Source organism: Ovis aries, chromosome 3 (assembly GCF_016772045.2).
Source record: "Ovis aries strain OAR_USU_Benz2616 breed Rambouillet chromosome 3, ARS-UI_Ramb_v3.0, whole genome shotgun sequence".
Classification (NCBI taxonomy): domain Eukaryota; kingdom Metazoa; phylum Chordata; class Mammalia; order Artiodactyla; family Bovidae; genus Ovis; species Ovis aries.
In genome coordinates, this window is record NC_056056.1 from 28,919,821 (window position 1) to 28,936,136 (window position 16,316).

Here is a 16,316-nt window from a genome sequence, read left to right on the forward strand (position 1 = left end):
GTGTTTCAGGTATACAGCAAAATGATTAAGTTGTTTGTTTATATTCAGGTTATTTTCCACTTTAGTTTATTATAAGATATCAAATATAGTTCCTTGTCAGCAAACATTTGTTGCTTGATCTATTTTATGTATAGGAGTTTGTATCTGTTAATCTCATACTCCTAATTTATCCCACCCCTGCCTTCCCCTTTGGTAACTGTCTGCTTTATTTTTGTTTGAACTTACCTGTATCTGATCATGTACTATTGGGAAAGTGTTACAAATGTCTGAGCCTAATTTTTCCCCTAATTTTTCCCACTGTTAACAAATACAATATTAAGGGAAATTATATGATGGAGCTGCTATAAGACTGTGTTCATCAGAATGATTTTATTATTCTCATTTACTAGCTTTATATTTGTATAAATTTATGAAATTATTGGGACTTCCCTGGTGGCTCAGAAGGTAAAGAATCCCCCTGCAATGCAGGAAACCTGGGTTTGATTCCTGGGTTGGGAAGATCCACTGGAGGAGGGCATGGCAACTCTCTCCAGTATTTTTGCCTGGAGAATCCCCATGGACAGAGGAGCCTGGTTGTCTACAGTCCATGGGGTGGCAGAGTTGGACATGACTGAGCAACTCAGCACAGCACATGAAATTATTACCATAGCGTTTATGAATCTGATTGATAGATACTTGAAGTTTTCTATTTACTTTTTGCACCTTAGATTAAGAAGGATTTCTGCTATTGCAAAAAAAGAAAAAAAGTTTGAAAAACCCAAATTTAACTCAGCCCTCTCATTTTACAGATGTGGAATCTGATTCTAAGAAAACAGTTCCCCAAACTTCATACTGTTAATTGAGTCTCAAGTAAAACTCAAGTTTCCTGATGTCCTAATCTTGTGTACAAAGTGTAAGTACTTTCTGTCAATGTAATAATAATCTAAGGAATATAATACTGAATAGAGTTTGGATCTAGAACATCTTTAAGTTATATCCTTAAATAATTGTCCCTTGTATAAAATAATTGGTTGAATTTCCTGTTGATGTTTTTTCCCTAATTTTCTCTGAATTGTTATAGTTTGATGACCTTCAGATACACAAGGGCAGGAGCTTTATCCATGACCCAGTGAACCTTCTTCATGATCCTATTGGGCAAGCATTGGAGAGGCAGGTGCAGGAGGCTGATTGATAGTCTTTGAATAAGTTCTGTCTGCCTGATTAAGAATCTTTTCCATAGTGAGCCCTTCAATGCACATCACATGCGACCGACAAGTTTTCTTCATGTGCCAAGTCTGAGAGGCTCATCCATATGCCTTTTCTTCAGATTTATTTTGTAACAGATCCTCCAGTCTTGTTCCTTCAGAATTGCTAATCATCCTGCAGAAACTATTAGCTGTGGCCTACTAATATGCATAGGTTCTTAACTGAAACAGTTTCTTCTTCAGGCAAAGTAGATGTACTGGTAGTCCTGTCAGCTTGAATATCTCCTGGATTGGGATACCGTGCTTTTGTGGTCCATTTCTGGAAGTTACAGGCATTAGGTGAGAGATTATGTGCAGATCAAGCTCAGATTTTTTTCCCCCTTTCTCTGTGAAATTCTCCATGAGGCCATTTGTTTTGTTTGAAGGAGGGACAGCAGTGTGGAGGAACAGGCTTCTGGTAGTTGGGGTAACCTCATCACATAACTTCCTTTGGGCTTTTCTTTGGTCTATTTTGTATATACCACATTTGTTTCATCAAGGAATCCTTCTGGCAGCATCTGCTTTTTATATCTAAAGTGTGTGTGATTCCTGGAAGACTTAACTATATTTTTCCTTTTCCTATCTACTCAGGTGACCCTTTGGGTGAATACCAAGAAGAATGTTCTTGGTATAATCAAACACAGGATCCTTTCTTAATAATACTTGGTCTTCTCTTCATGTAAGGTATTATAGATTTATAAACTGACTTAACTCTGATAATTGAGTAGAGGCCTGTGACTTTAATTAAAGGCAGCTCAGTCTAATGAGAGTCTTTAATGTATTGCTCATTGATTTTTATTCTTAAGGACATCAGGGTCAAGTGAGCATTGCCTGGAATCTCTGTAGATCAAGCCATGCTGATTATCACACCAAGTTAATTATCTGGGAGGAAATAAGAACTGATCTCAGTACCCAGATGACCCTAAATCATTCCTCTTTCTCTAACTTTCCAGTGGTCTGTTTCACTGTGTGAACTTGGGTCTTAAGTCTAAGAAAGGGCTTCTCTTCTCTTATCTCTGAGATAACAACATTTATACTTTGGTAAGATTTTATATTCCTGTCCTTCATGCTGCTTTTTCATTTTTGTATCCTTCTGAGTTTTTTGGGTATTTTCACAAAATTTTCTTGTATTCCGTTCATCTTTATTTTGCACTGACTTTCCTTATTGCCGTAGGGACATTCCCATTGACTCTTATGTGTGGGTAGTTATTCCTGATTTCAGTTGCCGGATCTTAATGACTACTTAGTCATATAAAGATGCATTATCCTCTTTTGGGCTTTTTAAAAACAGGAATCGAACTGTTGAAAAACAATGTTTTGCTGTTTCCTTCAATACAATGTTTATTCGTGAGGTGTGGGTTTCCTTTGTTTCTTTTAAGTGGTTCCCTCATTTTTTCTTTTTTTTTTTAGCTCCAGTGTTTTTTTCTCTTTCTCTCTCATTCTCATAGAAAAAAAATTGTCAACTATTAGAGTCAAGCTGGAGTTAGGCTGTATCCTACCACAATAGATGTTGGTTCTTACCTGAATTTGGGGGCTATTTTATACTTCTTGAATATTTGACTTACAGTTTTTAGAATTCTAACAATGTAGAGAAACTTAGCTGGAGCCGTAGTTATAGTATAGAGCTTTGCCTCTGTGCTAAAGATTTATTTTCCTCTCCCCCTCCCTCTACACTTTTTGTGGGTGCCACCCATGCCAGTGACAGAGGCTTCCCAGGTGGCGCTAGTGCTAAAGAACCCACCTGCCAATGCAGGAAACATAAGAGATGCAGGTTTGATCCCTGGGTTGTCAAGATCCCCTGAAGGAGGGTGTGGTGACCCACTCCAGTATCCTTGCCTAGAGAATCCCAATGGATAGAGGAGCCTGGTAGGCTGCAGTCCATAGGGTTGCAAAGAGTCAGATATGACTGAGTGATTTGACATGTACACATGCTAGTGACAAGCCTGGATGTACTTAACCTGTCTCAGGATCTTTCCATGCCTGGCTTTCCTTACTGGTGTCCCAACCTATTGTCTCAACTTGTTGCCCTCAGAGGAGGAACCTGGACTTGTATAATGATGCTGATAGGGTCCACATACTGCTAATTGACACAAAGTAGGAAGTATAAACAGTGTGTCCCCTGTTGGGTAACCATCCACCCTTGCTTCTAGCACTCACCCCTTGGAATTATGGGTACTGGAAGAAGTCTGCATGAAGGAGTGTAGTTCTCCAGTAGGCTTTATTTGGCTTTCTTCCATTATACCATCAGTCCAATATCTAGTAGAGATTTGTTAGTCTCTTGAAAAATACTGCTTTTTTTTCTGTTTTCCAGTGATTATATTCCTCTCCCCATTTTTAAATGTTCTCTTGGTTATTTCAGTAGAATTTTTTGAAAGTGTGAAAGGCAATGAGTGGTCAGATGCATTTTATTTATTTCATCATCTTGTTCAATATGTATAATTTTTACCAACATGTTCAGTTTGATAAATACAGACATGGAATTACTTTTATATTTAATATATGTTTACATACATCTAAGACTAATTTGGTTTATGTTTACATACATATAAGACTAATTTCATTTAATTTTGACAACTGTCTGTCCAGAAGCTAATAGGTTCTTATTATTTGTTTTTTAGAAAATGGATCCTACATCTTTGTTACCAACCCTTTTAAATGTGAATCTGACAATATCACATATAGAATGTCTTCCCAAGGACGTTCTGGTGAAATTTCAAGGCAGAAATAACATTGAATGTGAGTTTGACTACCATATATTGCAGAGGGAAATACAGCATATTCAAAAAGGAAACAGTAGTGTAGACATTGATGACTTCTGTTTGGTAGAAGAAAGAGTATCAGGAGAATGGCAGAGAGGAAGAGTTGTGGAAAAGAAAAATGAACTCTATACTGTGCTCCTCATAGATCGTGGAGAGGAACTGAGAGTTGACAGTACGCACGTTGCTTCAGCCTGTGACAACTTATTTGAGCTACCACCACGGGTAACATTTGGCATTTTGGCCAACATACTACCAGCTGGGGAAAAATGGTCTCCCAAGGCTTTGAATTACTTCAGGTCATTAGTAGGACTACAAGTGAAAGGTTGTGTACAAGCTGTTTTGCCTCTTCAGATGATTCTTCTTGAAGTGCCAAACATAATATCCCAGGTTCTTGAATTACAGTTAGGGAGACTCATTGATGGAGATTCATTTCGTCTTATTGTGGAAATGGTAAAAGAATTCCCCAAACAAATGCCAGATTCATTACACCATAAAAGACCTGAATCATCATTAAGTAATAACGATACTTTACTTGATATTCAGCATGTTCTGGATAATTTGCAACCATCTTTGTCAGTGGGCAGTACTGAAAGTGTAAAAGTATCATCTGCCTTGAGCCCAAGTAAATTTTATTGCCAATTAATTAAATGGATTCCAGAGTTAGAAAACTTTACAACATCTATGACATTGCATTATGATATTATCAGCCAAGGAAGTAGTCCCACCTGTGATAATTTTGGACTACTTTGTGTTGCCAGAAGGAGAAATGGACAGTGGCATAGAGGAATTCTTCAGCAGCTTTTGCCCAATAATCAAGTGAGAATTTGGTTTATGGATTATGGCAGTAGTGAGACTATACCTTCAGTTCATGTAAAGAAACTTAAACAAGATTTTATCTTAGTACCGTTATTTTCATTTCCATGTTCTCTAACATGTTTACACAGTCCAGACAGAGATACAAGAAAATTTCAACTGAGTATATTTAAACAAGCCTTGTTAGGACAGGTAGTATATGCACACCTTGATCAGTTCAATAAGGATGAGCATTTGTATTATGTAACCTTAGAAAGTCAAGAGTCTGCAATTAGTTCTAAGTGTCTGCTGAAGACTGTAGGCACACAAGTACTTTGTCCAGTGTCTGATTCAAAAATTTATAATAGGCTGAGGGCGACTAGTGCTTCTGAGGTAAACAGCTTTGCAGTTGAGAGTTTTATTGCAAACACTGAGCGGTCGATAGACTCTCTAGGTAAAAAAGATACTTTTAAAATAGATTTTCCTGTTAAAACTGTAGAAATGAAGATAGAGGCTGCCTACATAGCTTTTGTAGTGTATGTATTAAACCCATCAAATTTCTGGGTACGTACTAATGAACATCAGAATGAATTTCAAGATATAATGAAAAATATAAACAAATACTATGATTTGTGTGAAAATGATGAACTGATTCTAAGAAATCCAGAACCTGGATTATTTTGTTGTGCTAGATATAGCAAGGATAGACATTTTTATAGAGCTGTCATCACTGAAATTAATGGTTATAAAATTAATGTTTATTTTTTAGATTATGGAAATACTGATTCCATACCATTTTTTGATGTAAAAATTTTGCTTCCAGAGTTCTGTGAGTTGCCTGCTTTAGCCATGTGCTGTTCACTTGCACATATATTTCCTGTTGAAGATTTATGGGTGAAGGCTGCTGTTGATTATTTTAAAAAAATTGTCCTGAACAAAGCAGTTTTGCTTCAGGTTATAGCAAAAAAAGATGACAAATATACTGTAAATATTCAGAGTATTGAAGCCTCAGAAAATAGTGATGTTGTCTCTCTTATGTTACAAGCTGGATATGCAGAATATTGGGAAGTAGAACCAGAATGTTGTCCAAAATTTGTAAGTGAATATTCAGTGTTAAATTTAAAATCTAAAAACAAAGTTAACGTTAAAGTCATATCTGCCCTTGAAGGACCTCAGTCTAAAAGGTACCATTCAAATAAGGTAAAAGAAAGTAATTTGTCTTTGTTAAAGTCCCCACCTGTTAATTTCTCTGACTTAAAAAACCCTTTGACCTTGTCTGTGGGACCTGAGTCACCATGGCGTTATAAAGAATATGTGTTTAAACCAGGAACAGTCCTTGAAGTTAAGTGTTCTTATTCTTGTGGCCCAGGTGACTTCTTATGCCAGCTGCAATGTAAGTTAGAAGATTTAAAATTACTAATGGAACAACTTCAGGATTATTATAGTGTTCATTCTGATCCTTATCAGGTTGGGCAGATGGCTTGTGTTGCTAAATCCTCTAAAGATGGGAAGTGGTATAGAGCTGCTATTTTGACTCAAATATCAAAAAAAGAATTTGATGTAGTACTGGTTGATTATGGCTACCAGGAAAGAGTTTTAATTAGAGATCTTTGTGCTATTAAGCCACATTTTCTTTCTTTAGAAGCCCAGGCCTTCAGATGTAGTCTTAACCATTTAGTTGAACCCATTAGTTGTAAAGTATTCAGTTGGTCGAGAGAAGCATGCAGAGACTTTGAGAATTTTATTTCTTCATCTAGAGGGTTATTGACTTGTGTCATCTTTGCCATAGTTCTTATATATCCAAACTGTTTAAGTAATTTAGTGGATTTACAGTCTCCGTTTACTAGTGCAAAAGAATTTCTTATTCATCATGGCTCTGCACAGTATTGTACAGTATCAAAGCCATTTCCATCTTTAGTTCATCTTTACAGTTACTGTTATTCTTCCTTCAATATAAAAATTGGAAGTGAGGAAGAAATATATATATCTCACATATATAGTCCTCAAAAGTTTTATTGCCAACTTAGTAGAAATAATAAAGACCTAGAGATGATAGAAACAAAAATCAGGGAAATTAGTTACCTCAGTGATTGCCCCAAATATAATTTTAGTAAAATGAGATTATGTATATCTAAGTATGTAGAGGATGGTCTCTCTTATAGAGCTTTATCAATGCCGACAGATTCATTATCTGACTTCCTGGTGTATTTTGTGGACTTTGGAAATAAGCAGTTAGTAGAAGAAAGTATGTTGAGGGCTGTTTCAGATGAATTTCCAGAGTTGCTGTTTACACCTATGCAAGCTATTCAGTGTTTTTTGTCAGATCTTAGCAATGTAGATATTCCAGCAGAAATCAATAACTGGTTTGCAGATAAATATTTTGGAAAACCATTAAGGGCAAAAATACTATCCAGGGAGCCAGATGGCCAGTTTGGTGTGGACTTATATGATGGGTATCAACATATAAATCAGAAAATTAAGATGTTGCTTCATGCTTATCAAAAAAAACATTGTGACCAAGCACAGTGTGTGAAAAAGGATCATAAAACAAATGAGAATAAAAAAGAGGCTGTTTCCTTGAAAGGCAAAATAGAAAACAACTATCACCGTAACATAAGTAAAACTAGTCTAATAACATATTCTGAAAGCAAAACAGATCAGCTGATGAATCCCAGAAGTATATATGCCAGGCTTTTGAAACCATCAGTTTGCTGTAAAGTGGAACCTGTGTCAAAAAACAAGGTGAAAACGTCTTTGCAAGATGAACTTAAAAATAAAGGTGTAGAAATTGTCCCTGAACTTGCACATATTCTTGATGAACATGATGTGGGCCAAAACTCAGTAAAGGTTGTATCACCGTCCTTTATGAGAGAATTAAATCAAGCAGCCTCAAAAAACATACATAGTCATGCCAGACCACAAATTAAAGACCTTCCTCAACCCAAGATTTACTTAAATGCATACGTTAAAGGATATGTTTCTAATATAAGTAATCCAGCGAGTTTCCATATTCAGCTTGCTGAGAATGAAAATTTAATCATCAGACTAGCGGCTGCTCTAAATGTAAGAAGAGCCAGTATAGTGAGAGAGAGAAAATCAGTTAAACCGATGGTAGGAGATCTTGTAGTTGCAGAATACTCTGGTGACAATGCCATTTACAGAGCAGTTATTAAGAAAATTTTGTCAAGAAATTCTTATGAAGTGGAATTTATTGACTATGGTAACACTGCAGTAGTAAGCACATCTAAAATTTATGAAATTAAGAAGGAATTCTTAACCATTCCTCAGCTAGGAGTTCATTCTTTCCTTAGTGGAGTCAAGTGGAATGAACCTAATGAAATATGGGACAGAAAAACTGTGGATTATTTTGCTTCAAGAGTAAGTAACAAAACAGTTTCCTGTGAGTTTTTGAAAAGGCATGAACAGAAATGGGAAGTAAATGTAATTTGTGATGAAAAATGTGTCATTAATGAACTAGTGAAATGGACAGCATGCTCGAAACTACAGAGAATAGTATTACAAATGCCTCAGGTTGTCTCTCAGAAGGTGGGCCCTGTTGATAATGAAATGAAGAAAGGAGGATCAAATGGATATGAAGGTTCTGTGATCCTTCAGCCATCCTACCAACAACTGGTTAGTATTCCTTTTGAAGAGTTAAAACCTGGACAACTTGAAAAGGCTGAAATACTTCATGTTTCAAAAAGTGGAATGTTTTATGTGAAGTTATCTAAAAATAAAAAGACTTTATCAGATTTAACAGTACTAATTACTAAAGAAGTAAGAAACACTGCTTTTTTATCAGTAGAAAATATTGAGCAAGGCTTGGAATGCTTGGCAAAATCTAAGAACACTTTTGAGTGGTATCGATCAAAAGTAGATAAGTATGTTGGTGAGAAAGTGCTTGTTTTTTTAGTAGATTGTGGTAGGTATGAAATAGTGCCTTTATGTAATACTAAGGTGCTTAGTAATGAAATCAGAAATATTCCAAGACAAGCTGTGCCTTGTAAATGGATTTGGTTTGAAAATTTTAGGAAGATGCCATTTGAATCCATTGTGGGTTTGTTTGCTCATTTGGAAATAAGCATCCTTTTCCTGAAATATTTAGACTCTGCTTGGAAAGTAGACATTTTGATAGATGGTCTGTTATTTTTGGAATATTTAAATTTAAATACAGTTCATGTTGAAGAAAACAAATTTAGATCTTCAGGAATTATTTGTAGTGTTGGATCTAAGACTCCCGTATCACCATGTACCATAAGATCATTTCCTTGGACACAGCTTCAAAATGGTAGGCAATATTTTGGTATTGCCACTGCTGTTTCTGATCCATCAGACTTCTGTGTTCAGTTGGAAGATTTCTTTGACACAATGAAATCTCTCTTTATGTTGCTTTCTGATCTACCAGAAGACTTACAAACAGTGCCTCAAGAGCATATAATTCCCGGTTCTAGTTGTTTGTTCAAATATGAATCGGAAGATCAGTGGAATAGAGTAGAAATTTCCGAAGTCTCTGATCGGAATTTACTTCTTATATTGATTGACTATGGATTTTCTGTTTACATACATTATTCAGATATAAAAAATCTTAAAGTTGTTCCTGAAGAACTTCTGAATTTGCCGAGGCTAAGTTATCCTTGCATCTTACATGGTGTCTTACCTGCTGAAGGGAGACATTGGAATGAAGAAGCCAAAAGATTTTTTCAAGATTTCCTGAGTAAACCAGGCTTAGTTTTTCAGTTTAGGGAATACAGTTTTAAAACAAAACTGAACGTAGACATCATTCATGAGAAAAACAATTTGGCAGACATGTTAGTTGCTTCTGGTCTTGGAATTTATTCTAAAGATTCAGCTCATCTTGACGCAGTTACTACTGGATCTATCGAAGTCCAATATAAGTCAGAGAGTAAGCCTATTTGCCAATTGTTAGATCAAAATAATTACAAAATAGAAAATATAAATTGTACATGCACTGAGAAGCAAGTGCTAAAAAATCTGAAAACTATAAAGAGGAAAGACGTCTATAAACATCTCTTAAGGAAAAGCCATATTAGTAGAAGATTACAGTCTGGAAACTCAGTACTGAGGAGGAAGAAGGTTGATACTGGAACACATAATCCCCGAAGTGCCATTACATCTGATACATGTGCAACAGCTTCATTTTGGGAATCACCTAATGGTTTGAAGAATAACACCAATTGCATTGAAAACATTTTTGCAAAGCTAAGTGAAGGATTGCAGGAAAGTGATACAGTGGACTTAAGAAACAACAGGAAAAGCACTACATGTTAATGAAGTAATGGTATCAAAACATTTGAAAGGTAAGTGAACATTTTTAAAGAAATAATTCTATTTTGTAGATTTTGCAGATTCTATTTTTGATTATTTAAAGGTTTGTTATTTACTAAAATTATTCAAGTTGAGAATGCCCTGCAAGATTTTACTAAAAAATTTGAATAACTGGATAACTAGAAGAGATCACTTGAATTATGAAATGATGCTTTGCTATTTTTACCTTTTATGAATGCTTTGTGAATGTCATGAAAGTAGAGGATTTGAACCACATATGCATGAACGCGTGCATGACATTTTACAAACTTCAGGGGTTTCCCAAAACTCCTGAAGGTCCACAGATCTCACATTGATCTTGCTATTATTAGAGAGCTTCCTGGGTGCATTTTGAAGAATCAGTTTTCTATTATACTTTGATTCTTATCAGATTACATATATCTTGAGGTTTTTTGAGTGTGATTTTTAGCATATTGACAATGTAATTAAACTTGTAGAATTGACTCTAGCATAGTCATCTGAAAACTTTCAGATATCAAGCTGTTTATGAACATTAAATTTTTAATAGCCTATGTGCTAGAGTTAAAATTTTAATACTCTGTGTGAAGTATTATCTTTTTTGTTTATGTGTGTTATATTTCATTTTATATATGAATTAGTGAGGATTTATAGGTTATAAAGAATATTCTATGCTTAATGAATGCTCCAACTTGTGTATTATCTTTTTTTGTTTATGTGTGTTATATTTCATTTTATATATGAATTAGTGAGGACTTATAGGTTATAAAGAATATTCTGTGCTTAATGAATGCTCCAACTTGTAGAATATTCTATGCTTAATGAATACTCCAACTTGTATATTATTCCAGCATATACAGGTTACATTGTTTCAGTGAATGGAGGTATCTTGTTTTTAATTGATATATTTTAGAAAGTATTTCATTTGAATTCATATTAGATATTTTATAGTGAATTGATAAATGCTTTAATATGGGCCCTTTTTTTTCTAATTTTTGAATCCCTCTTTTATCATAGTAGCAGTAATGGTAGAATGCTTATTATGTTCCCAGGTACTAGGTGGAATTATACATATTAGCTTATTTAAAGCTTTCCATCACTCTTTTAAGCTCCATTAAAATATAGACTAATAACTAGTATCCTACTTCCTTGCCTGAATTCAAAACCACCTTACAGAGACAAGCAGAAAGACAATTGAGCAACATACTACATTTATTAAAAACAAAACAATAGTTGATGAATGTGGCTTACATACATGGGTATAAAGGTTTCCCAATACTGAATCTATAAAAGTAGGCTTAACCCACATAGGCACAGAGGAGAGTTTCTCCATGGGGGCTTACCCATGTAAAATTTACAGCTTGAGTTAGCCATATCTATAAAAGGAGAGAGAGGGAGGAGGAAGAGATGAATAAAACATAGATCTTTCTCACTGTAAATGAAACAGATTGCCTCGACTTCTCGAGTATGAGTAAGGGCGGAATGAGACCAGAGGGTTGTTAATCTAGGAGTGTGCCTCAATCATGAATACTTCCACATGGAGGAAGATCAGGAATGAGAAGTGTCCTTCTCCCCCCAGGTTATTATGAATATTTTCACTAAGGCTCAGGGAAATTAAGTAAATTGCCCATGGACATAAAGCTGGTAAGTAAGAAACTGAAATTTTAAATTCAGATTTCTCCAACTACAGAGTCTACTTTTGCCCATTATTTATACTTTAAAAAATAGTTTATTTTAGAAAGGGTTTTTCTATAAAACCCCTGACCATCAGTCTGTTCATTTTGGCACTTACATATCTTTTATTGTTCCTTTACTTGTGAATGTTTTTGCCTTCTTTGTTTTGCTCATCAAATTCTTTAAGATCCCACTTTTGGTCACCATGTCTATCCCATCTCCTGCATCCTTAACACACAGTGAGTCAAAAACTTAAAGTGTTGAAAGTAGCAGTTATAAAGGGAGTTAGAGAATCAAACATTAAATTATACTTCTAAAAAATTTGAAGTCCCTTTTAAGGAAAGATCATAACTTCAGTGATACAAAAATATATGGTTTTATGGACAGAGAATAGGGTGATAGATTTGCTGTTATCATAGTTTTAGAACAAAACAAAATAAGAAAACAACGCAAACTGATTTCATTGCCTGGAGTGCCATCTGGGTTCTTCCACCTGTATTACTTATCCAAGGGCAATAGTATCCACTGCTGTTTGCTGCCCTTATTGGCTGTAGCTTGTCTGAGTCTAGAGCAAAATAGTTTTAGTAGTTCTTATTTGAAGATAATCAACACTTGAGAAACTTTCTTGATTATTAAAAATGTTAGCAGAGGGACTCTAACAGCCATGCTTTGCAAGCTAGGCTTTGTGTTGGTGTTAAGAAAGGATGTTTTCTTTTTTTAAAATTCTGATGCCTGTGTGTCAGTTTTACAGATTGTAGATTGTTTTAATTGGTCAAACTGTGGCCTTGCCATTAGGATTTTAAAGCTCCCCAAGTGATTCTGATGTATAGCCGAGGTACAGAATTGCTATTCTAGAAATTACTTTGGATAGCTTCTTGAATTGTGGGAGAAAATAGTAATTTTGTATTTTTATGTGGGGAAAATGCTTAGAATTGTTTCTGTATTTGGAGTCCAGACTATACATAATAAGTCATAGTAATCTTCTGCTAAACTTAATTTAAGGTAATGGACATTGTATTAGAAATGGCCTAGAAGTATATAATGCATTTATTTCATCTTGCTCAGGTATTGTTTTAGTTATAGAAGTTTGTTGTTGTTCAGTTGCTAAGTTGTGTTCCACTCTTTGCAATCCCATGAACTGCAATACACCATGCTTCCCTGTTCTTCGCCATCTCCTGGATTTGCTCAAACTCATGTTCATTGAGTTGGTGATACCATCCAACCGTCTCATCCTTTGTCAGCCCCTTCTCCTCCTTCCCTCAATCTTTCTCAGCATCAGAGTCTTTTCCATTGAGTCAGCTCTTTGCATCAGGTGGCCAAAATATTGGGGCATCAGCTTCAGCATTAGTTCTTCCAATGAATATTCAGGGTTGCTTTCCTTTAGGATTGACTGGTGTGATCTTGCCATCCAGGGACTCTACTCCAGCATCACAGTTCAAAAGCATCAATTCTTCAGCACTCAGCCTTCTTTATAGTCCAACTCTCACATCCATATGTGAGTACTAGAAAAACCATAGCTTTGACAATATGGACCTTTGCTGCCAAAGTGATGTCTCTGCTTTTTAATACACTATGTAGGTTTGTCATAGCTTTTCTTTCAAGGAGCAAACATCTTTTAATTTCATGGCTATAGTCACTGTCTGTAGTGATTTTGGAGCCCAAGAAAATGAAATAGTACTTTTTCTACTTTTTCCCCATCTATTTGCTATGAAGTGATGGGATTGGATGCCATGCTCTTAGTTTTTTGAATGTTGAGCTTTTTCACTCTCCTCTTCATCAGGAGGCTCTTTAGTTCCTCTTTGCTTTCTGCCATTATCTTGTAGAAGTTGCTGCCTCTTATATTTAGACAGTTGTCTTAACTTGTTCATAGATTTAGCCTACTATAACATATGAATATTTAAATATTCAAGGCAATTGTTTTTATTTACAGACTGTTTTCTCCAAAATAAAAATTACTAGTCCTTCTCCAGGATGTTTTTACAGAGTTCTTTTGTTTTTGTTTTATTGCAGTGGTTGGTTGGTTGGTACTTGCTTTTTTATTTTTCTCTGGAAGTCCTGAAACAATTATTTCAAAAAGAATCTTCATGTAAACTGTGCTTGCGTGCATGCTAAATTGCTTCAGTCTTGTCCAACTCTTTGTGACTGTATAGAATGTAGCCCACCAGGCTCCTCTGTCCATGGGATTCTCCAGGCAGGAGTACTGGAGTGGGTTGCCTTGCCCTCCTCCAGGGGAATCTTCTGATCCTGGGATCGAATCCACATCTCCTGTGGCTCCTGCATTGTAGGCAGATTCTTTACTGCTGAGGCAGAGTCTTTTCTCATTTAGGTTATTACAGAATATTGAGTAGAGTCCCCCTATGCTATACAGTAGATTCTGAAGTGAAAAGTGCTCAATCTTGTCTGACTCTATGAGATAACCCCCTGACCCCTGCCACCATGGACTATAACCCACCAGAATCCTCTGCCTGTTAAATTTTCTAGAAAGGAATGCTGTAGTGGGTTGCCATTTCCTTCTCTAGGGGATCTTCCAGACCCAGGGATTTAACCCACATCTCTGGTGTCTCCTGCTTTGGCAGGAAGATTCTTTACCACTGGCACCACCTGGGGTCCTGCATGTAAGCTTTATCTTAAAATACTTGTCTTTCTCCGACTTATGATAAACTTCAGTTCATTCATGTTGCTGTAAATGGCATTTTTTCATTCTTCTTAATGGCTGAATAATAGCCCATTGTATATATTACTACATCTTTATCCATTCATCTGTAACTGTATCAGTTTGCATTCTTACCAACAGTGTAGGAGGGTTCTCTTTTCTCTATACCCTTTCTAGCATTTACTGTTGTAGGTTTTTTCTTTTTTTTGATGATGGCCATTATAACAAGTGTGAGGTGGTATCTCATGGTAATTTTGGTTTGCATTTCTCTAATAATTAGTGGTGTTGGGGATCTTTTCATGTGTGTGGTTTCCTTTGTGGTGCAAAAGCTTTTGAGTTTAAATAGGTCCCATTAATTTTTTTGTTTTTACTTTCATTTCTCTAGCAGATGGCTTGAAGAAGATATTGCTGTGATTTCTGTCAGGGAGTGTTCTGCCTATGTTTTACTCAAAGAAAAACAGTGATATTTGTTACAGTGATATTTTCAGTTTTGTGCCAATACCTGTTGTTTTTATGACTGTAGCTTTGTGGTGTAGTCTTAAGTTAGGGCACCTGGTTCCTTCAGCTCAATTTCTCTCAAAATTGCTTCGGTTATTAGATGTCTTTTGTGTGTCCATACAGATTTTAAGGTTTTCTTGTTATAATTCTGTGAAAAATGCCCTTGGTTACTTGACAGGGATTGCAGTGAATCTGTAGTTTGCTTTGGTAGTATGGTCATTTTGAAAATACTGATTCTTTCAGCCCAAGAACATAGTGTATATATCCATCTGTTTATGTAATCTTCTATTTCTTTCATCAGCATCTTGTAGTTTTCAGAGTCCATGTCTTTTGTTTTCTTAGGTACGTTTATTCCTAGGTAATTTATTCTTTTTGATGTGATGGGATTGTTTGTTTAATTTTTTTCTAATCTTTAGTTGTTAGTGTATAGAAATACAACAGATTTCTGTATATTAATTTTGTATCCTGCAACTTTATTGAATTCATTGATGAACTCTAATAGCTTTCTGGTACCATCTTTAGGATTTTCTATATATTGTATCATGTCATCTGCAAGCAGTGACAGTTTTGCTTCTATTTTTTCCAATTTTAATTTCTTTTACTTTTTCTTCTCTGATTGCCATGGCTAGGATTTCTAAAACTGTGTTGAATAAAAGTATCAAGAGTGAACATTCATTTCTTGCTTCTGATCTTATACGAAATGCTCTCAGCTATTCACCAATGAGTACGTCTTATACAGTTTGTTTATTTACCTGGAAGACATCTTTGAAAGAAATCTGGAATGGCAACTCAGTTTTAGAGAAGAACATTGTCTGACATTTTAAATTTGAGATCCTATCTGGACATCCAAAGTGGGGTGGCTGACAGGCATGCAAAATGTCAGATGGAATTTTGAAAATACAACACTAAGTGATATATATATATTCATAAATCACTTGTATTAAAGCTAGCATAGTACTGAAAAATATGGGCATTGAGGCCAAATTCCGTGACTTTGAATTCCTTTTTCCATCCTTTGTTAATTGAAAATGTAGGTAAGCTTTTTAACTGATCTGTTCCTCAGCTTCTTCGTCTGTAAAATGGCGATCATCATAATTACTCCATTGTTTGGTGGAGGATTAAATAAAACACAAAGTGTTTCACTAGAACCTCAGTTCAGTTCAGTTGCTCAGTCATGTCCAACTCTTTGTGACCCCATGCACTGCAGCACGCCATGCCTCCCTGTCCATCACCAATTCCCAGAGTTTACCCAAACTCGTGTCCATTGAGTTGGTGATGCCATCCAACCATCTCATCCTCTGTCATCCCCTTTTCCTCCTGCCCTCAGTCTTTCCCAGCATTAGCGTCTTTTCAAATGAGTCAGCTCTTCGCATCAGGTGGCCAAAGTACTGGAGTTTCAGCTTCAGCATCAGT

General features: G+C 35.7%; 1 protein-coding gene across 5 annotated transcripts in view; it reads left to right on the forward strand.

The window, feature by feature from the left end:
• The window catches only part of TDRD15 (tudor domain containing 15), an 88,336-nt gene that overhangs the window by 49,413 nt on the left and 22,607 nt on the right, over window positions 1-16,316 (forward strand). For 3 of the 5 annotated variants that reach the window (XM_060411892.1, XM_027965882.3, XM_060411893.1), the window contains 2 exons: window positions 789-892; window positions 3,842-10,092. In XM_060411892.1, coding sequence (XP_060267875.1) covers window positions 3,845-10,063 — 6,219 coding nt within the window. In that variant the 5' untranslated portion in view covers window positions 789-892; window positions 3,842-3,844 and the 3' untranslated portion in view covers window positions 10,064-10,092. The remainder of the gene's footprint in view (window positions 1-788; window positions 893-3,841; window positions 10,093-16,316) is intronic. The other 2 variants (XR_009599764.1, XR_006059119.2) reach the window with 2 other exon arrangements.